General features: G+C 59.9%; 1 protein-coding gene across 2 annotated transcripts in view; it reads right to left on the bottom strand.

Annotated features, from left to right (window-relative positions):
* Positions 1-679: 679 nt before the first annotated feature.
* The window catches only part of EPHB3 (EPH receptor B3), a 28181-nt gene continuing 8481 nt past the window's right edge, over positions 680-20379 (bottom strand). Inside the window, exons 2-16 of one of the 2 annotated variants that reach the window (XM_074834156.1) lie at positions 15090-15154; positions 14048-14720; positions 6633-6788; positions 6142-6477; positions 5211-5335; positions 4876-5044; positions 4676-4781; positions 4218-4270; positions 3911-4033; positions 3564-3811; positions 3106-3321; positions 2865-3014; positions 2584-2777; positions 2260-2415; positions 680-1967 (exon numbers count right to left, since the gene is read on the bottom strand). In XM_074834156.1, coding sequence (XP_074690257.1) covers positions 1859-1967; positions 2260-2415; positions 2584-2777; positions 2865-3014; positions 3106-3321; positions 3564-3811; positions 3911-4033; positions 4218-4270; positions 4676-4781; positions 4876-5044; positions 5211-5335; positions 6142-6477; positions 6633-6788; positions 14048-14720; positions 15090-15154 — 2879 coding nt within the window. In that variant the 3' untranslated portion in view covers positions 680-1858. Of the gene's footprint in view, positions 1968-2259; positions 2416-2583; positions 2778-2864; positions 3015-3105; positions 3322-3563; positions 3812-3910; positions 4034-4217; positions 4316-4675; positions 4782-4875; positions 5045-5210; positions 5336-6141; positions 6478-6632; positions 6789-14047; positions 14721-15089; positions 15155-20379 lie in introns of both variants that reach the window. The other variant, XM_074834155.1, reaches the window with a different exon arrangement.

The following is a 20379-nucleotide window of genomic DNA, read 5'->3' on the forward strand; positions in this document are numbered from 1 at the left end:
GGGAGCAATCCCCCCTGGGCTGAGAGCATGGGGACCCCCTGGCCCCGCTCTCCTGGGGACAGCCCCCAGGGGGGTTACCTTGCTGCCTGTACTGGTGTGCTCCCACCTGGCTCAGCAGCTGCCATTTCGTGGCGAGGAGGAGCGAGGCCAGATTCAGGGGTGCCAGTGGTGGCTGTTGCAACACTCCTGCCCGGGGGGCCAGACTCTGCCTGGGGAGAGTAGAGAACCCGCGGTCTGCAGAGAAGCCCCGGGTGTGCGGGGAGCTGCTGGTGGTGGGCTGGGCAGCGACCGCGGCTGCTCCCTGGTTTTCATGCACTGGAGTGGTTCCCACAGATCCAGCTTGACTTGAGGAGGGGATGGGGGGAAAAAAAATGCGCATCTCTGAATTAGATGGAGCTTCACAGCTGGCTCTGCCCTGGGACTTGTAACCTCCACCCTACGCACCCCCACAGGGGAGCACACCGGGTCCCCAGGCGCCGCAGGGTGGGTACGGCATCGCTGCCTGGCCCGGCCCTGCAGGAGCACCTGAATATACAACAAGAAGAGAACTGGGGAGCAGAAAGGGGCATGGAGCCAGCCTGGGGCTGGCCAGGAGGAAGAGGAGGACCCCTGTGGGCAGCAAAGCCGCAGGCAGCAGGGCCCATCCAGTGAGAGCGCGATCGAGCAAAGGAAACTCCGGTAAAATTCTTATTGCCTTTATTCTGCCCATTGCCTCACACAGTCCTGCCGGCCAGCACACACCCACGCACGCATGCACACACTCACGCACACTCAGGCACGCTGGGAGTCTCTCCCTCGGCTTGGAGGAACCGGGCTGCAGTGAATCCTCAGGGAAAGGTGAGTGAGTCTTTTGGCAGCAATCACAGCGTGTGTCAGGAGCGGGGCGGCCGCACCGGCAGCACCCGCTCCTTCTGCATAAAAGAGGAGGCTGGGGGAGGCCAGGCCTCGGCCCCCCGGCGCAGCCCCCGCCCCAGCCCCGCTCTCTGGCCCCTCGGGGGGGAGCGCGGCTGCCGTCGGTCCCGGGGCAGAGGGTCCCTGTGCAAACGTGCTGATGGCCTCGCTCTGCAGTCCAGAGCCAGCCAGGAGAACCAAGAGGGTAAGAGATGTGGAGCCGGGCGCCTGGTCCCCCTCCCTCCCCTTTCTGCTCCCTCTTATTTTTTTTTTTTAATATATCTCTTTTTTTTTCCTCTTTTTTTTTTTTTTTTTTTGCCTAACTCCCTGCATAGTAAATCTCATGGGGTTTGGGTTCTGGCGTGCAAAGCCAAGAAAGGGAGCGAAGCCTTCCCTTCGGACACGTTCCAGTGCAGACCCTCAGGCGGAGGGGCCGCCAGGGCTGGAGGAGAGGAGTGATTGTCTGGGGCCGATGGCCCCGGCCCTGTCGCCGGCTCAGCCTCCCCCGGCTGCTTCCACGTGGGGACCAGAGTTAGGGAAGGCTTTGGACGTGTCTGACGGACTCAGCGGACGGGTCAACAGTCTGTGGCCTCGGGGAGGGGAGGGAAGTGAGGGCTTGGGGGGAAAACGGGGTGAAAAGAAATCCAAGAAGCAGAACAACTCTTCAAACCGATGAGCACCGAGACAGGGCGGGAAGCGGGATGTGCCATCTCTGTCCCATAATCCATCTTCAATATGAAGATGTGTTGCTGCCTCGCCGCTCCAGGACACGGGACGAAAAGCTGGGCTCCCTCTCGGCACGAGTGCCTCCGATCCAGGGAAGGGCAGCCCGTCCCGTCCCGTCCCAGGCGACCATCCGAGGCAGAGGAGCGCCGTGTGAAGGGGGAAACGGGAAGCCGGGCTGCACCACAAACTGAACCTGGTTGGCAGGTTCCCTTGGTCCGTTCCAATGCAGAGTCCCCTGTGGTCAAACCTGCACCGGGAGCGTCTGGTTCATCTGCAGCCTCATGTCCTGAATGCTGCTCAGGATCTTCTTCTGGTGCCCTGCTAGCGTCACCCCTATCCTCAGCAGGTCTCTGCAAGGAGAAGGTGAAGACTCAGCTCTCTGATAGCAGCAACACGAGCACATGGCCGTGCCCCATCTAGCTGCTGCCAAGGGGCCCATCCCATCTTCATTACAGCCCTCTGCCAAGCTCCCGTGTCCCTCTAACACCACAGACCTTAACTGACTTGGGAAAACCCCATGTGCAGCTCAGCCCTCCACAGGCTCAGGTAGGAGGAGATGGCTGCCAGAGAGGCGAGGGACAAGGAACAAAGTGCAGCAGCCCCAGCCCCAGCCTTCTCCCTCCTCTGCAAGCAGGGACTTACTCCGCAGTCATCTGCGCCACCAGGTCAAAGGAGGCAAAGCCAGCATTGACAAAGTTCTCCTTGTACCGTCCCATTTTGATGGCATCCAGCCAGTCTCCCACGGTGGTGAAGGTGGTGTAATCTGGGACGGTGCGGTCCAGGAGCGGCTGAGAGATGCTAAAGGGTGAGAAAGGCACAGGTCATAAGGAGCAGGGGACAAAGAGGTGTATGTAACTGGAAGTGGGGGAGATTCTTATCCCTGCCCTCTCACATCTCTCGTCCCAACCACCCCTGCGTTCCCCAGGCTTGAGGGGAGTCCTGGCTGGAGGCAGGGATGCCACTGACCCAGACTGGACGCTGGCGATGACTTTCAGGCTGGCGGCGTTGCGTATGAGTTTGTCCAGCGTGTTGACAATCTGTGCAAACTTGGGCCGTAGGTTGCGGTCCCGCACCCAGCAGTCCAGCATCAGCTGGTGCAGCGCCGTGGGGCAGTCCATGGGGGGTGGCAGGCGGTAATCCTGCTCCACTGCGTTGATCACCTGTGGAGAGACATGCAGAGGCAGGCTGTGAGCCACCTGGGCTCCCATTGGCAGCCCACAGCTCCCCGCTCCCCAGGCAGCACTTACATCCTGGTTGGACATGTCCCAGTAGGGTCGCTCCCCATAGGACATCACTTCCCACATGACGATGCCGTAGCTCCACACGTCGCTGGCTGAAGTGAATTTGCGGTAGGCAATGGCCTCAGGAGCTGTCCATCGTATTGGGATCTTGCCCCCCTGCAGGGATACACAGCTCCATTATTTAGCACACACCTGAGGTGTCTCCTCCCATCCCCAGACCGGTGGATCCCACCCGAGTGTCCCATACCAGGGAGCTGGTGTAGGTGGGGTCAGCTGGGTCGTCCTCCAGAAAGCGAGAGAGCCCGAAGTCGGACACTTTGCAGACCAAGTTGCTGTTGACCAGGATGTTGCGGGCAGCCAGATCCCGATGCACATAGTTCATCTCTGAAAGGTACTTCATGCCGGCAGCGATGCCTCGCAGCATTCCTACCAGCTGGATGACCGTGAACTGCCCATCGTTCAGCTGCCAGAGGAGAAATCAGAGGGGTTTGCAACACCCCAAACGGACTGGGGAAGGATCCCAATGTGCTGCCACCACCTTCCTCCTCCCTAGAGCTACCCACTCTTCCCCCATCTCACGATGTCTATGCACAGCCCTGGGGATGCCAGCATGACAACGCAGCGGGATGGAGAAGGAGGGCTCAGACCTTCTGTCCCCCGTGCGCTGCAGCCCCCAGCCCAGGGCAGGAGGGGATGGATGCTCACCCGGAGGAAGGAGTCAAGTGCGCAGTTCTCCATGAACTCCGTGATGATCATGACAGGGCGGCTCTTGGTCACCACACCCTCCAGGTGGATGATGTTGGGGTGGTCAAACTGGCCCATGATGCTGGCCTCACTCAGGAAGTCCCGCCGCTGCCGCTCCGTGTAGCCCACCTTCAGCGTCTTGATGGCCACGAAGATCTCGCGGCGGCCAGGCAGCTTCAGGCGCCCACGGCACACCTCGCCGAACTCCCCTGTGGTGGGGAAGGGGAGAGGGGGGAGGCACGGTGAGCCACGCAGCAGGGTGAGAGGCGGTAGTCTCAGCAGCTGCTGTGCCCAGCCCTGGGACTTGCCTGCTCCAATGACCTCCTCGATTTTGACACAGGAGATGTCAATCTCTTTGGCAAACTCCCGGACGGCTTCGTTGGGGTCCTCGTAGGTGAAGGGGTCAATGTAGACCTTCATCCCAGGGGTGACTGCAAGGGCAGAGGAGTCATCACCAGGAGGAATGCAACATGGGTGACAGATACCGAGCCAGCCTGGTTGGTTGTCAGCCCATCCCTCCCGTCCCTGGCTAGCGAAGGCTGCCCCTTCTCTTGTGCACGGGACAGGAGTTGGGAGAGGGCAGGCAGAGCCCACTTGCTGGGCTCTCACACTCACCGTATTGCTGCAGCTTCTCCGTGTACTCGGGGTCTGTGCTGTTGCGTTGCTTCCTGCCCAAAGGAGACGAGAGGAGGTGTTCAGTAACCATCCCTTTCCTGATGGGGCAAAGACATTCACTGCCAGCTTCCAAACCCCAGTACAGACAGCCTATGCCAGAGAGCTTCCCCTGCGGCAGCCTGCGAGCAGAGCCATCCCTCCACCCAAGGTGCAATGGGAGAAGATGGCCTACTTGTGCTGAGGGAGGATGGCAGGAGCCTGGGCAGAGCCCCAGATGGTGCTGGGAAGCAGAGATGCACAGTCCTCCCACAGGACCCGCACTCTGGTACCCACGTACAGCAGGTCCAGTCCTTCGCTCTCAGACTGGAGCTGCCACAGGCAAGGGGGAAAAGCTCTGGGGCAGACACGAGCAACCCCCAAACCCAGCTCTGAACCCCCCGTCCCTGCAAAGCCAGTACCTGAAGCAGACGATAGCGATGATCACCACAACGATGACGAATAGCAGCCCTGCAGTGGCTGAACCCACAATCAGTGGCAGCTCCTGGAAAGTCTTGCTGGTGGAGCCTGATGGAGGGAGAGGCAGGAATCAAAGTCAAGCTGGGGAAGGAGCATGCATAGGAGGGTTGGGGGATGGAGGCAGCCTGGTCCTGGCACCTACCGTCCTCCGCAGTTGTCTGAAACTCCGTGGGGAGGCTATAGCGGCCGTATCCAGCCACCGTGCGAGCCCGGACCTGCACCATGTACCGAGCATTGGCCTTCAGCCCATCCAGCCGCACTGAGTTCTTCTGGCTGGTGACTGTGTTGGCGATGCCATCGCTCTGGCCTTGCTGTAGGGAAGACACATGTGGGTGTCACCTCTGTGAGGCAATCCCCTGCTTTGCTGGCTCCCACATCCCCCAGGCACTCTCTCTGCAGGGTGCCCCTTTGCCATGGTGCTGACGGCCAGCCAGGAGGGCTGGAGGAGGGGGAAGGCTGCTCTGCCTCCTGCTTTACCTTCTCCGAGTACTTGATCTCATAGTCAAGAATGATGCCGTTGGGTCTCTCCGGGGGAGTCCACGACAGCGTCATGCTGTTCCCGGTGCTGCTGTGCAGGTGCATCGTAGGCACGGCAGACGGGGCTAGGAAAGAGGGCAGAAGAATCTCTGAGTCATCTGTGCCAGGCTCCCCCCTCCACCATCCTGCATCGACGTAGGGGACTCTCTGCCTGGGACCTGCTCGGATAACCTCGTAGGAAAAGCATGGAGAAGCTTTGAGACTGGCCTCCCACAAGTCTCTGTAGAGAGGTGTGATCTCACCATCTTGCAGCCAAGGTGACAAAGGACCAAGGGAAGCCTCAGAAATAGCACTGAGGCAACGCTTCACCCCACGCCTAGCTGCAAGCTGGTGTGGGGAAGGGCCCTGCCAGCCCAAACCAGGGCTCCCTCCCCTCCTCCACTCGCCAGGAGCTCCGTGCTCCACCCCACCAACGAGACCCGTGAAATCAGATCAGAGCGCAGCGGCTGGAGATTACCAGCACGCTGGAGCCGGGCCAGAGCGGGTGGAAGTAGGGAACGGCAGAGCACTCAGCTGGCTGCGAAGGTTTGGGCTGGTGCTGAGCCTTCTCAGGCCCACAGGGGAGAAATCTCATTTCCTTCCTCCTCCCTTCACAGCAGGCACAACATCTCTGGGGTAGGTCTACGAGATCTAGAACTCTCTGGAGCATCTGCCAACCCTGCCCTTCTCTGCTTGCACGCGTTCTGATCTCATCTCCTCCAGGGACACGCGTTAAACGGAGAGGAGAATTTACCCAGGGGATTAGATGCAGGCGCAGAGAGCCAGTAACACAGCAGCACAAAGGACTGCAGCCTCCAAGGCTGTCAGCAAGAAATCCCCACTCTACTCTGCGGCGGAGAGCCAGCCTCTGCTCTCCGGCAGCTCCACTGACCTGCCTGGTTGGTGGTGATGTTGACGGAGGCGAAATGGGGAGGGTAGGGGCTCTTGTTGGAGATGCCATTCACGGCCTGGATCTCGAAGGTGTACTGGGTGTGGGCCATCAGGTTGCTGATGTAGATGCGACGCTCGGTGAGGCCGAGCTGGCGCGGCACGAACTCCACGTTGTCGTCGCAGCGGGTGCAGAGGCGCCGCTCCACGCTGCACTTCTTGCAGATGACGTTGTAGAGCAGGTCATCCCGCCCGCCCGTGTCTTGTGGCTCGCTCCACTCCAGCACCAGCGACGTCTCGTTCACGTTGGAGATGACGCTGCGGGGGGGAGAGGGGACGCCTACGGGGGGAACGGGGCAGGGGTCAGGGATGGCGTGCCCCCACGCCCCGCTCACCTCTGGCGTGGGCACAGTACACTCCCCTCGACCCAGATGTGGAACCCTGCCACCTCCACAGCTCCCCTCGCCTCCCCTCCTCGCTCAGGGCAGGACTCACTGGTGCAGGCACTGTCTGCGGGGTCTGTGTCTGCCCGGAAAAAGCCGTTTCGACATGTGCAAACTGTTGCTGCTCCAGAGGTGGTCCGGCTGTTGGGAGGGCAGGGAGAGCAGGGACCTTCCCCCTGCTTAGACTTGAAGGTTCCAGGGCCACACGCTGGAGGAAGGGAAAACAGACCTGAGTTATAAAGTGCACCCAGAAAACATCCACCATGCCCCCCTCCAAGGTTGGGCAGACCCTTCCTTGCTCCCTACCAAATTTTCCATCAGTGGCTTGAGGACCACAGGCTGCCTACAAGCCTTTCCATGGCTGTCAGCTGTGCCCTGGCCGGGCAGGGTGGGCGAGAGCGAGCTGCCGGCACAGGGCAGGGGCACCCGTCAGTGCAGGCACAGCTCTGCCCATGAGACACTGAGCTCCTGCAGCAGAACCGGGGCAGCGGGCCGGCAGCTGTATGGGGATCATGGCAGGTCCAGCTAGGAGATCACATTCTCAGTGATGGGAAGGAAAGGACACCCCAGCCCTGCCCGCAGCAGCCCCTGCAAGAGGCCTCTGCTGCCCAAAATGCAGCCACTCAGCCCCAAACCTTCTGCCTTGGGCTCTTCAGCCACTTCTCAGCCATGGGGCGGTGGCACCTCCTGAGGCTGGCTCAAGTGGAGCACTGAGTGAGATTAAAACATTCTTGCAGGTCCTTGGCTAAAGAGCTGCTTCAGCATCACTGCCACCTCCTACCCCTGCTTCTGATCAGGGTCCTTCAAGGAGTCACAAGTCCTGGGATCCGGCCTGGTTGGCACCGTGGGGTGTTTAGTTGTAACAAGGGGTATGTGAAAGGATTAACGGCACTTAGCCAAGGGGCAGAGCGGCCTCGGGAACCTGACCCACACCTCGAAATAGCCTGATTTATCGCAGTGCTGCCCCAAGGAAGCGGGTCTTGTGCTCTGTGTTCGCAGCTGGCCAAAGCGGTGAGACATCCGCTGGCGCTGGCTCTGCTTTGGCATCACCACGTTTGCCACGGCCAGGGCAGCATCAGCACTGACAGCCCCGAAGGGGGGCACATCCTCCTCACCCCGCTGGGGTTAGGGCAGCTCCCGAGGGCACATAACCCTCCCGGCAGCCCTGTCCCACCTCCCATGCCTGTGGCACATCACCCTGTAAACAGGAGGAGGTTTTCCCAGTGCTTCACCGGGCTGCGGCAAGCGGAAGTTTCCTGCTATGAGGCATCTCCCGACATCCTCAGTGGAAGTCTTCCGGCTGGTTGCAGCCCCACGCGTGGGGTGTGGAGCGCTGCTGAGTCACACGCTGCCGGGCCAGCCCCGTGGGGACCTGCACACAGCTCCGGGGTGCCATCCTGGCCCCCCGGTTTGTCAAGGCACCGAGCGGCAGCAGCTGCAGGGGAGAAGCCCTGCTCCATCGCGGTGCTGCTGGGCAGGGGGACGCATGAACAGCCCCATCATGGGGGAAGGCACCCCGCTGCCGAGGAGGGGACCTGTGGACCGTGCGCTCTCCAGCTCCCCTGCCCGGATGGGCGGCAGGAGCTGCTTCCTGCTCCCCGGGCGCGAGCCTTCCGGCAAGGAGACTCCTCTCTGGTCAAAACAGGACCGACCACATGGCTCGACTCACTCCAGCTCCTTGACCTGAGTTCACCCAGCCTCTGGGCCTTCCCTTTGGAAATGAAAGCTTAGCCCATCCCAACTGCGCAGGCTGGAGGGCAAAGGAGTGCGCAGACCTGCTCCTCTGCAAACAATGGAAGCCACCAGCCAGCAGGTCCTGGGCTCCTGTCCCCCCAGCCTGGGCCACCCTCGCCACCATGAAATGCAAAGACGTGGACAGCAGATGCCCAGAGGTAGAGAGCAGCCTCGGCACAGGCAGACCCACCCCAGCCAGAGTCCCGGGCGGTTCAAACTGGGTGGATGCAGATTCACACATAAGGAACCAGATTGCTGAGGAATGAGATGACTGAAACCTCTTGGACAGGAACGCTCTGGGCTCAGAAAGCTGCCAAACATGCTTCGGTTATGGACAGGAGCCCAGATCCATCAGGGACAAAACCCCCTGAAAAAACAGGCTTGTTGTGGGGAGAGCAAAGCTGGAGCAACCAGAGCTTTGAAGAGCCCACAGCTCAAGCGCAGCATGGCAGCCGGGGACAGCGAGGTGCTCTGTGAAGGATGCAGGAAGGATGATGGCGCTTGGCCTCCCGCATGCTCCCGGTGGGTTAGAGGCACGGAGGGGACAGTGACCTGCACTTCCTGACGTGGGAGAAAGGGACAGGCAGAGCCATCCGTGGGCAGCTGCCTGCCATCCTGCAGGAGTGCCCAGCGCAGGCCCAAGGGATGAAGGTCATTTCTTCTGACCCTCATGCCACCCTGGTAGGAGGGGGGTGAGCCACATCCCAGCCCTGTTAAGCAGGGGAAGAGCAGGAAAGGGACCGAGGCCCAGATGCACTCCAGTGTTTAAGTTTCCAACTCTGCTTAATAAATCAGAGCATAAAGACCTTGGTGGCAGCGTGACAGCTCTCAGCCGCCACATTTGAAGACTGTAACCGAGCTGAAAGCTGATCCCAGGTCCCCAGTGGATAAGCCGCTGTGTCATCTCTTCTCTGCAAGAAACTGCCTGTACAACAACCACTGTCTTGGCCAGCACACCGGGGAACGAGCCTGGGAGCTCCAGAGCGGGAACGTGACTCCCTCCATCCAGCCAGAGCCGGGCTCCCCTCTCCCCACTGAGAGGTTTGCATAAGCACTTTTCCTGCTGAAGTGTCCTCAAATAAAATAACAACCCTGAACCTCTGCACACAGATCACATCTCCTGGTGCCGGGCTGTGGTCACCTCCAGGGAGAACATGACAGTCACTGACAGCCACAGGATAACAGGTCAGGGAACCGAAGCGGAACTCCCCGGCCTGAAAAGGAGCCGCTGGTTTGATGGGAGGGAGATGCAGCCTGGCCTGACAGCGGGGATCAGCTGCGGAGGGGATTTATGCGGGGTGCGGGAAGGAGAAGGGCAGTCATGCAGCCGTGAGGCTGCTGCAAAACCGCCCTTGCACCTTCTACAGGGCTTAGCACACCTGGCATGGCACGGCACGGCACGGCACGCACCGCTGGCCATCCGGCTGCTTCTGGCAGCCCCTCCAGGATTCTCATCAGTTGTTCACCTCTGGGGCCTGATCCTGCCTTGCAGAGCTGCAGCACAGGGCTGGGGGAAGAGGAGGGCACTCTTCCCAAATACAACCCCCACCCCAGTGAATAAAGTCCAAGGGAGGGAGCCGAAAAAACCACCGAAATAAAACCTTCCTGGCAGCAGCAGAGAGCAGTGACTCATCCCGCAGGCAGCCTCCATTACTGCATGGGATGAGGGCAAGCAGGAACGAACCCCGTGTGCATCCCCAAAACTTCGAGGTCCCCTCCCTTGGGAAAGGGAGGGAGGGAAAGCCCACAGCACATTGGGAAATACCAGCCCCAAACTACCCTGTTTCAGGTCTCAATTGCTTTCCCATCCACATGATGCTATTCCAGCCCAGGTAGCATCCTTCCAGCTATTTCTCTGCCTTGTAGGACTGAAGCAGAATGCCTTACTTGAGCCTAGATAAATTAAACCGATCACATCCCTTTGTCCAGCAACCCTGTAATTTCTTTAAAGGCAGCAATCGAGTTTGCCTGGGACGATCTGTGTTTTATGAACCTGCACGGCTCGCTCCCTTCCCGCTTTCGTAAGCGGCTGCAGATGGATTAGAGCTGTGGAAGCAACAGCCTGGCTACAGCCGAGGCGGTAACTCTCTTTTTAAGTCTCTCTTAAAAGGCACTTGATTTTTTTTTTTTTAAAAATATCACCCTTTGGGTGGAAATATTTCACGCTAACGCAGTCCAAAAGTGAATGGAGTAAATTTGAAGGGGAGAGAAAGGAAAGAGCCCTCAGGGTTTTGAACAGTGGCATCCAAAGAACAGGCGGGAAAACAATTTTATTTTTTTTTAAAAGGAAAAAAAAAATTTCAATAAGCAAAGCTGCCTCTCAAGCCACAGCGGGTCACAGGCAGGACGGCAGGGGCAGATTTCCTCGACTGTGTTACAAGTAACCCATTGTGGAGCTGCCTGGCTGTAAACCGGCAGCTCTCCCCTGCCTGCACTGCTGAGCTGCCTTTGATCTGGAAGCCCAGGCAATTAATAGCAGGCAGTTTCACTTCCTGGGTTTCATGCAGCAAGCCCATGTTGCAATGCAAAGCTGCAAACAGTTGGCAACTGCAATGCTTGCTTGGCATATTTTTTTTTTTTTTTAATTCGGGGTGATGTTTCCATTAGTCACTGATTGCAAGGGAAATTTATTTTCGCAAAAATTCAGATTTTGGCCCCAGCATGACCTGCTGTCACCTACTGACTGTGCCCAAACATACAGTGCCTGGTGCCATCAGAAAAGGGACATCAAAATGCTGAGAAATGGGCCTGAGGAGAGTGTGGCGTCACACTACACACTGTCTCCCCAGGGGCTTTGATGGACTGGGTGCCCATCGACTGCGCCACACCTCCTCAGTCCCCCTCCCGAGCGGGGTGTAGGCTCTGGGGGCACCATGGCCACTCTTAAGGATCCCCCTATGGGCATCGAGGGCCATGTGAGGAGGGGGCTCGCTGCTAGCCCTGGCACCAAACCAGCCAGACCTCAAACCTTTCTGTTAACCTTTGGGTTAAGCCAGCAACACGAGGGGTGCAAACCCCGGTAGATCTGGTGTGGGGAGCACATGCCCAGGAGCATTTTTGGGGAGGTGCCGCATGCTGAGCTGCTCTGCGCTGGGAGCCCTGCACTGCTTGAAGGAAACTCCCACCGCCTGCCTGCGCAACGCAGGGAGTGCCTTGACACCAAATCCCTGGAACGGTTTGGGTGCTTGCAAACCAAAAGGAGAAGGGATAGGGCTGGGGGAAAGGCTGAATCCCAGGGGATTCAAGGTTTGGGGTGCAAGGGGGTGAAGGCAGTGCACCCCTGCCTGCAGAGGCATGTGGGAGCCTTCATCCCCCTCCCGGCCAGCAGCTCCTCTTCGTCCTGCAAGAGCTGCCTCTGCAGCTCTGTGTGGCGGCGAGCGTGTGGGAAGCGGCACAACCCCCAGAAGGACCGTGTGCTAATTAAATAAAGATAATGAGGCTGAGAATGAGATGCCAAATCAATGCTGTGGCAACTCAGGACTAGAGCGCCAGATACCAGCCTGGCGTATCGCATTACAAAGCATGCCAAAGAAACTGCCTTCAGCCGGGCGGGATGAGCCCTCGGCTCCCAAGGGACCGGGATACAAGCTGCATTGTAACAGGTCTGAATGCGAGGTCTAATCCTGGCTCTGGATGGAGATAAAGAGGAGGAGGAGGAGGAGGAGATCTTCAAAGACCACTGAAAGTCTGGGGAAAGGGGGAGATTTACAACAGGGCTTATCCCATCTAAGCAGTAACTGGGTATTGTTATTTATTAAAATGCCATCTGGCACTCCGGAGTGCTCCTCGCTCGCGTGGTGAAGCCTCCCTGGGGCGGGAACGCCGAAACGCCAGCTCTGCGGGGCTGCATCCGCACCTCTCCCCGCGCCACGGGGGCTGAGAGCCTTCTTGGCGGTGCCGGGCTGCTGAAAAGGGGTAAGGAAACATCTAGCCGAGAGCAGAAAAGGGAGCTGCGGCTCCAGCTTCTCCCAGCCCTTCTTCAGCTGTTTCCACTTAAAACACACGATCATATGGCGGAAAATCTGATCCTACAAGCGCACAGCAACTTTCCCAGAGAAACGTGAGGACACCGCCGCTTCTGCCCAGCGAGAGGGCAGGCTGCCGGATGGAGACGTGCCCACAGCTCAGTGTGGCTTCCCTGTGTGTTGGGGAAAAAGCCAGGGCTTGGGGGGAAATCAAAGGCACTGGGAGAGCCGCCATGTGAGTGTCTGCCTGGCTGGGGTAGGGTGGAGAGGGGACCTCGCCCTGGGGCTGCAGCGATGCCCTGAGCCCGACCCGAGGAGCCCCTGGTCATGCCTTGGGGTACCCCTGCTCGGCACAGCCCGGATGCTGGCTGGAAATGGTGTCACCTTGTGCCCAAACCCCACTCCCTGCTTGGAAAGAGCAAACACCCCGTACGGCCTAAGATGTCCCAGTCCAAGCAAGTGGGAAACCAGCTCCCCAGGAGCAGGGACCCCAGCACACTTTTAAGTGTGGGTTCTTCACCTGGCAATGGATGCCTGGCACCGGTGTCCATCTGCCCCAGGAGGAGCCAGATCGGCTGCTCACAAGACTGATGCAGGGGGCCAGCACACTGAAGTCGGGTCTGTGCTGGCACTGACGGTGCTGGAGGCTCCCCAGCAGAGCCGTGGCCCTGTGGAGGCTGAGCTCTCCCCGACCAGACACAGCAGCACGGCTGACAGCTATGCTGCTCCCAAAGCCAGTGGAGAGGCTGGCCTGGCCTGAGCCCCACGTCATGGGCTGTCCCAAATTGCATCGCCCCTGCCAAGAGCAAAGGGCCGGCGCCAAGCATCCCGTCATCGGCAAGTACGAGGCATCCAGTGCTGGGGGCCCAGCCGGCATCCCGCTCCCTGCACAACGCCTCCAGCCAAGGGGAGCGGCAACCTTTCTGCCTAAACCCCAGCCACCCCATGACAGGGTCCTGCGTGCCAGAAGTGGCTCCCAAAGACAAAATCACCCCAAGGGAGAGCAACATCCATCTGGGCAGACTTTTTCTTTATCAACACACCAAACCTGGGGTGAAACAGCAATACCAGAGCTGTTGTGGAAGAGCACGGCAGCTGCAGGACCCACATAGGACTTGTGGCTCTCCATCCCCAATATCTCCGTGTGCAGGATGCTCTTCCCTCCCCTCCAAGCAGGGACAGGGAGCTTTGGCTCCCCTGCCTTCATGCTGCTCCCCACCCTCCCTGCTGCAAGCCCTCAGCGCTGGCAGGGGAAGGCATACATCCACACGGCTTCTCCCACAGCCAATGCAGTGGGGCCCCACTCAGCACTGGCGTTTCCAAGTGCCTCTGCACAAGCAGCATGAAATCACCCTTGCCAGGAACAATCACTCGCCCCAGCCACAAGCGCCGCAGGAGGGAGAGAGGGGAGACGCTGGACACGGCAGCAGGGGCGAGAGGGAGGTTTAAAAGTGCTGGATCCCTGCTGAGGACCATGCCTTGAGCCACAGATCCCAGTGAGGACATGCATCCCGCAGAGGACAGCACCGGCAGATGTTAACCAGCGTGTCATGGCAGACACTGTGCCAGTCCGGACCATGAAGGCTTTAAGGCTTCCAGATGCTGAGTCAAACTGCAGACCAGTCCTCTGAGATACAACCTTGCTACCTCTGCAGGGAGCCTGCCCAGCTCCCAAGCCTCCAAAACCAGACTGAGCTCAACGCAAAACCGCCTCCGCATCAACACGCCCGCAGGGACAAGAGCCACGGTCACTCTGCCACGCGCGTACCTTGGCACTGGGTATCCTTCATGGTCGGCTCATATCCAGCAGCACACGTACACGCTCCCACAGGTACCATCCACTCGCCGTCACCGTTGCAGTACAGCTTCAGAGGTACAGACACCTCCACCGCATTGGGGATGCAGGTGCCTGGTGCGATGACCAGAGAGGTGGGCTCAGCCCCTGTTAAAGTCTCCGGGAAGATAGCAAAGCCAGCAATGGTGTTGGAGCATTTCTTGTAGAAAGCCCGGACGGAGATGAGGGACATGCAGGCTCCCAGGTCTTGGAAGGCCAGGTAAAAGCCATTCTTAGAGAGAGGGCCAAAGCTGCGCACCTTGGTGTTCACCCGGCCAGACTCCAGCTTGGAGAAGCTCTCGTCTGGGGCAATTGTATCCACTTTGATATAGGGGTTCTCCATCCAGAAAGGGCTATTTGCAGAGGCAGAATCCGTATCCGACTCATAATAGAAGAGGTTGAAGGTCTCTTTGCAGGAGCCGGGGATGTTGGGGATGCTGTTGCAGTCCCGCACGGTGAACTTCAGCTCCACGTAGACACGCTGGACGTCCTGGCGCTGGATGAATTTGGTGCGAAGCCAGTTGTTCTGATTGGCCTCCCGCACGTTGCACACCTGATACGTGCGGATGGGGTTCATGGCCTCATCGTAACCGCTGACTTCTTCCCACTGCGAGCGAGAGGGGAGCAGGTTAGACCCCCAGCTGGGGAGATCAGTGCCACGGACACATTGCAAAAGGCACAGGGTGGGGGGGGGACTGGGCAACAGGGAAGAGCAGCAGCTGCACCTCCACCCATCCCAACCCTCCTGGTCATCAAAGTGACTAAGAGCAACCTGGGCCAGGGACCACAGCACTCCCGCTCTGCCGGCACGGAGTCAGGAGGAGATGCTTTCACGAGGCAAGAGGAGAAGCACGGGAGGGAAGGGGGGAAGACGCAGCCAGCTCTGTGAAGGCGCTGGCAAGCAGCCCTGATTCCCGTGGGGCCGGGGCCAGCCGTGCCCTTTGGAGGTCAGGACCGGGGCTGGCTCCAGACTTACCCCCGTCTCCGGATGAGTTGTCCATGCCAACTCAGAGGTCACCCACTTCGTGTCCATCAGGGTCTCTGGAGAGAGAGGGAGGAGAGAAAGAAGTAATTGGAGACGAAGGCCAAGATTAGAGGGAAAAAAAACAGGAGGAGTGGGGGAGAGGAGAGCCGAGCCTGACATTTCTGCGGAAAACAGCAACTTGGGGGGTGAGACGTGGTGGGAGGAGGGGGGAGCGGCGCAGACAGACTCCAGATTTCTCTTCTCCCTTCAGGAGAACAGGAAGAGCGAGGCGTCCCCGGAGAGCCACGCCGGAGCAGGGAAGTGGCAGGACGAGGATCTGGCCAGGTGGTGAAGGGGAGACGGGGACGGGCTGCCACCCCCGGCCACCAGCACGGCCAGCCATGTCTCCTGGCCAGTGTGGGGGGGTGCCAGAGGAGGGAGAACACGCACCCCTGTCTGCGCCCTCCCCCTCTGCTTTGGCAGGGCGCGTATTTACTGTGGCTGGGGTTGAAAGGGCCCGTTCCCATGACAGGGTGGTGCGGGCCAGGCAGGTTTATCCAGAGGAGGAGGGACTGGCAGGCTGCTCTCCCAGAGACGCCCCACATCACTCATTTTACAAGAGGGGAGAAGAATTTGACCGTCTGGCCAACATTCCTGGAGCAGACTACAAGACAAACCACCCCGGCAGCATTCCCCAAACAGCCCCAGCCCCAGCCTTGGGGGAGCGAGACGCTTGTCTGGGAAGAGCTGCAATTGCAGGCAGCTGTCCCTAATCCCAGGCAGAGCCACATGGCTCCGCGCAAGCACCATGCACAAAAACCGGGAGCGAAACGCAAGGATGGAGAATGACAATGTGCTCTGGGACTGGTGCCAACGGTCCCTCCGTGGGCTGCTGGCTCTGTGACCTCCACTCCAGGGATGGCCCCGTAGGCTGTTTGGAGGGAAGGAAGCACCCCTGGGGTCTTCTGGTCTCTCTCCTGCCCAAGGGGGTTTTGGGGCATGGCGGGTACAAATGCCAGAGCTGGGCAACAGCCCCCTGCAGACCCTGGTGTGCTCAGAGGGGCTTTGGTGCCTGCCCCGAGCAGGGTCCATGACCAGCTCCAAAACTCCTCCCTGCTGAGGGCATCCCCCTTCCTGGTTGCAGGCATGGCCCCATCCCAGACCCTGCACAGCTCCCCAAGGGCTGTCTATCCCTCTGTCTATCCCTCAGCCCAACCAGCCCCGAGATGCAGGGCAGGGAGCCGTGGCTCTTCAGCCCCCAGAGCTGGCAGTGGGCTGGGAGCCACTTGCTCTTGATGGCTGGGGCACAGGACACACCAGGGCAGCTCGGCCGTGTCAGACACCACAGCTCAGCCCTGGAAGCGAGAGGCAGTTTCAGCTTCTTTCCTTCCACCCCAGGAAAACCACAGGCTGACCCAGCCAGGGAGGAAGCACAGAGGAGGAAGGAAACATTCACACGTCGCAGGGTTTCAGATGAAGCCCAGCTGGAGGTAAACACCTTCCTCCTGCGTCCCACCCTGGGGAGACCCGCCAGCAGCTCCTGAGCCAGCACCCATGGACAGGCCAGGAGTACAGGCTGCAAGTGCCACCGCGGCACCGATAAACATTTGGGGACACGTGGGCTCTCCGACCCGCCTCGCTGTTTGCTAGGATCCCAGCCTGGCCGGTGAGCCTGCCTCTCTCCCAGGCTGTGCACGTGGAGCAAACATAAACACAGTCCTGTTGCAGGGTGGTGGCACTGGCAGCGGACATGGCACTAGGGACAGAGCGAGGAAAACCCCTCATGGTGCCAGCTTTTCAGCTGGGAGAGGGTCAGGGGAGCAGCATCTACAACAGGAAGGACAAACAGACACCAGCTCGTTTGCAAACAGGAGGAGCGCAGAGGTGGTTATTGGGCAGTGGTCATTTGCTGTTTCTCAAAAACACAAACTAAGGCCCTCTGCCAAGTGGGTAATGCAGGGGGACTTGAGACTCAGACATCAGGAGGCCTGGGGCACAGAACATGCATGGGGCTGGACACCCATGGGGCAGCCTATGCCCAGTCCTAAGGCACTGCCTGCCCAGGGGATGCAGCAAACTTCCATCTCTCTCCCCTCCCCTTCCCCAAGGCATCAGCTACCGACCGCCAGCAGTGGCTGGAGTGTCGCTCCGCACAGCCATGAGACCTCCCCAAGAGGCTGCCGCGCTCCCCCAAACCCTGCACCGGGGTGGCTCCCAGAGAAGGCAGCCAGTGCCAGGCCATGGGGGAGCAGGTTGCGGAGCTGGGCAGCTCATACCTCTCCAAGGGACAGGCCCCACACTCCGGCTGCCCTAATAAGGGCACAGCGGTGCTGTGCGAGGGCCCAGGCACGCCGCGCTGGCGGCGGAACGGAGCCAAACGTGCTCGGTGCTGACAGTGTGCCGAGCTGCCAAGTCCTGGTGTAGAGACCCCGCGTGGGTCTGGCCAGGCAGCAGGGTGGGTGTTTCTGCAGGAGGGCTGGACCTGGCCGGAGGAGCGGGGAAGGGGTGCCCTGCGTGCTCAGGGCCGGGGCTGGTGTGGGCAAGCGACTGCGGTGGTGAGTCAGGCCAGGGAGATGGAGATCTGGGTGGCAGGGTGTGCCCACGAGCAGGGCGGCACAAGGATCCCCATGGCCAGCTGCAGCAGAGCCAGGCCGGACCTGACTGTGTGGGCATCCCTGCTCTTGGGGTGGGAGGGGAGCTTTGCTCCCCAAAACTGCCCAGGGTGTGCGGGAGCTCCCCTGTGTGCCAGCAGGCCCCATGCAGGCAGCCCCTGCCATGCTGGCCCAGCCCCAGGACAGGGCATGTGGGCAGCCGTCCCCTCCGGCAGCAACCTTCCCCAAGAGTGCTGGCCTCGGACAGGAGACTCGCTGCCTGCATCCTAATTTGGCAGCATCTGCCATCTGACCGGCAGAGGGAAAAAAACTGACAAAGCCAAGCCGGCCGCTGGCGCAAGAGCCACGTAAACCGCACAGAGAGAGCGGGGAGGGGAAATAATAAAAATAAAATCACTGAGCAACTCAGCTAAAAAAACCAGACTGAGCGCGGAGGGCAGTGGGGGCTTCCTGCAGCCATGGGAGTGAGCAGAGCCGGGAGGGGTCAGCGGAGCTCCCTAGCCCCTCGCAGCCCACCGCTGTGAAGGTCATGGGCAGAGGGCCCCGTGGGCTGCTGCGCTGCGTGGTCCCGGGGCCGGTGGCAACATGCTGAGCCAAGCCGTCTGCAGCCGAGCCACAGAAACCGCTCTCTGCCCTTAAAGCTGCCACAGAGATCTCACAGCAGCCTGGCACCAAACACGTGTCCTTTCTCCAGCAAACACCGGGGCACACTAAGCGCTGACCCCCCCATGACAGGGCACGTACTAGCGTCCAGGGCTGGGGAGATGGGCAAGCACCGGGGTTCAGCCGGGAGTAGCTAGCTGCTCTCTGCCTTTGGCACGCAGTGGGCTCAGAGGCAGCACCGATGGTTTCCTGGCTCAGTTCAGGTTTGCAGGTACTTCGGAGGGACGTGAACAATGTCAGGGCTGGCCGAGTGGTGAGTCAAAGCCACCTCAATCCCGCACACCACAGCAAGAGCCTGGTCCCATTAGTCAAGGGGAAATTGGCTCCCAATTTCGCCAGCTTGGGGAAGTCACCCTAAGGCTTGCTTTATCACTGTCTGCAGCGCTGGGGAGTTGTCCTCTCCTTACCTTCACCTTGGCAAAGGCAAGGGATGCAGCAGGAGCGTCGCTACACTCAGCGAGTGCAGCAGGCCATGGTCAACACCATGTAAAAGCAGGATTTCCACAGCAGAGTGGGATCCTGGGGCAGGGAAAGAGCCTTGCTCCTTGGACAGGGCTGTGAGCATCGCTCCAGCTGCCTCCTCCTCGCCCTGCAAAAATCTCCTCCTAGGCGCACCCCAAGCTGCAAAGAACAGGGGTCTCCTGCCAGCAGCCCTCCAGTCACCTCCACAGAGTCCCCAGCAGTTCGCTGGCTGTTTGAAGCCCTGGCGAGGACCCATCTGGAGCCGGGGACCTCTTCCTCCCCACGCAGGGGCTCAGGAATGCAGTGTGCACGGTCTGAGGCCAGCAAAAACGTTTGAACTCCCCCCCTAAGAGGCCCAGAGAGCCCGTCTCGCGCTGCTGAGCGGCAGACGCGCGCGGCAGCAATGGCTGAGCCAGAAAGAGGGGGGGGGGGGAAAAATCAAAATTCTTTCAAGATGAAGCCGCTGGGGAAGACTCAATCTTCTCCACCAACCGGCTCTGATTTGAACAATCTCGCCTTTGAACATGGGGACCGCCGGCTTTTATCATGATGCGCTGGCAAGGTAGGACGCCAGCTCCTCGCCCCGATGAGGAGAAGGCAGCTCGCGCAAGTCCAGAGCATCCTGGAAGAAGGCAAGGGAGGAAAGTTAGTAAAGACACCCACGCAGCCTTGCCGCAAACAGAGGAACCTGTTCTGCAACGTGCCCGTGCTCTCTGGGAGCTATGCACACCATGGCACCATGTCTGCAGGAGCTCAGCGTGGGGCAAGTGGCCCAGCCATACAGGCCACTTGCCCCACGCTGGACTCCTTTAGACAGCACCAATGGCTGAGCCATTTGCCCCAGGACATGGCTTGGCTTCCACTGTGGCGGCTGCTCGCGGTGGTGCCGGATGCCTCTCCCCCTCACCGCCACGCTGGGATCCTCTTGAAGGAAAGGCAGCTTGTTTAGGGATGCACTTTCAATTTGGTGACTGCCTGCTAGTCAAAAAGCCACCAAAAGGGGCATCTCCCCACATATTTTAATTTCCTCCTCGGTATTGGAGATCATTACGGCAGGAGCCAGCAGCCTTGCGCGCTCCCCATTCAAGCACCTATCGGTACAATTAATCCCGGCACCGTTCTGAGCAGCGGCACAAAGGGCCTTTGGTGTAAGGTCCTTTATCTGGGAACAAAGAGCTGCCTGTGGGAGAGAACCTGAGGTTGCACTTTTCCCGCTGACGAGCGTTTCGCGTACACAAAAGCCGAGCCACACAGAGCGCCCTGCGCGCGCGTCAGGTCTGGGAGACCCCGCGACGCATTTTCCCAGAGCGTGCCGCCCACCCGGATCCCTCCTCCTCCTCCTCTGGGAGGGTCCTTCCCCCTCTGACCCCAGCTAAACCCCACGGCCGTCCTCCTCCCGGGCAGGGGATGGCCCCGCTCCAAGGCCAAGAGACTCCACATGCTGCCTGTACTGGGAAAGCGCTCCCATCCCGCTCAGCCCAGGGCAGAGCACATGCTGCACGCACAGAGCACCCCGCAGACGGCAGCTTTGGAGCCGTCGCGTGCATGGGAGGTGGCATGCTGGG

Source organism: Strix aluco, chromosome 9 (assembly GCF_031877795.1).
Source record: "Strix aluco isolate bStrAlu1 chromosome 9, bStrAlu1.hap1, whole genome shotgun sequence".
NCBI classification, from domain to species: domain Eukaryota; kingdom Metazoa; phylum Chordata; class Aves; order Strigiformes; family Strigidae; genus Strix; species Strix aluco.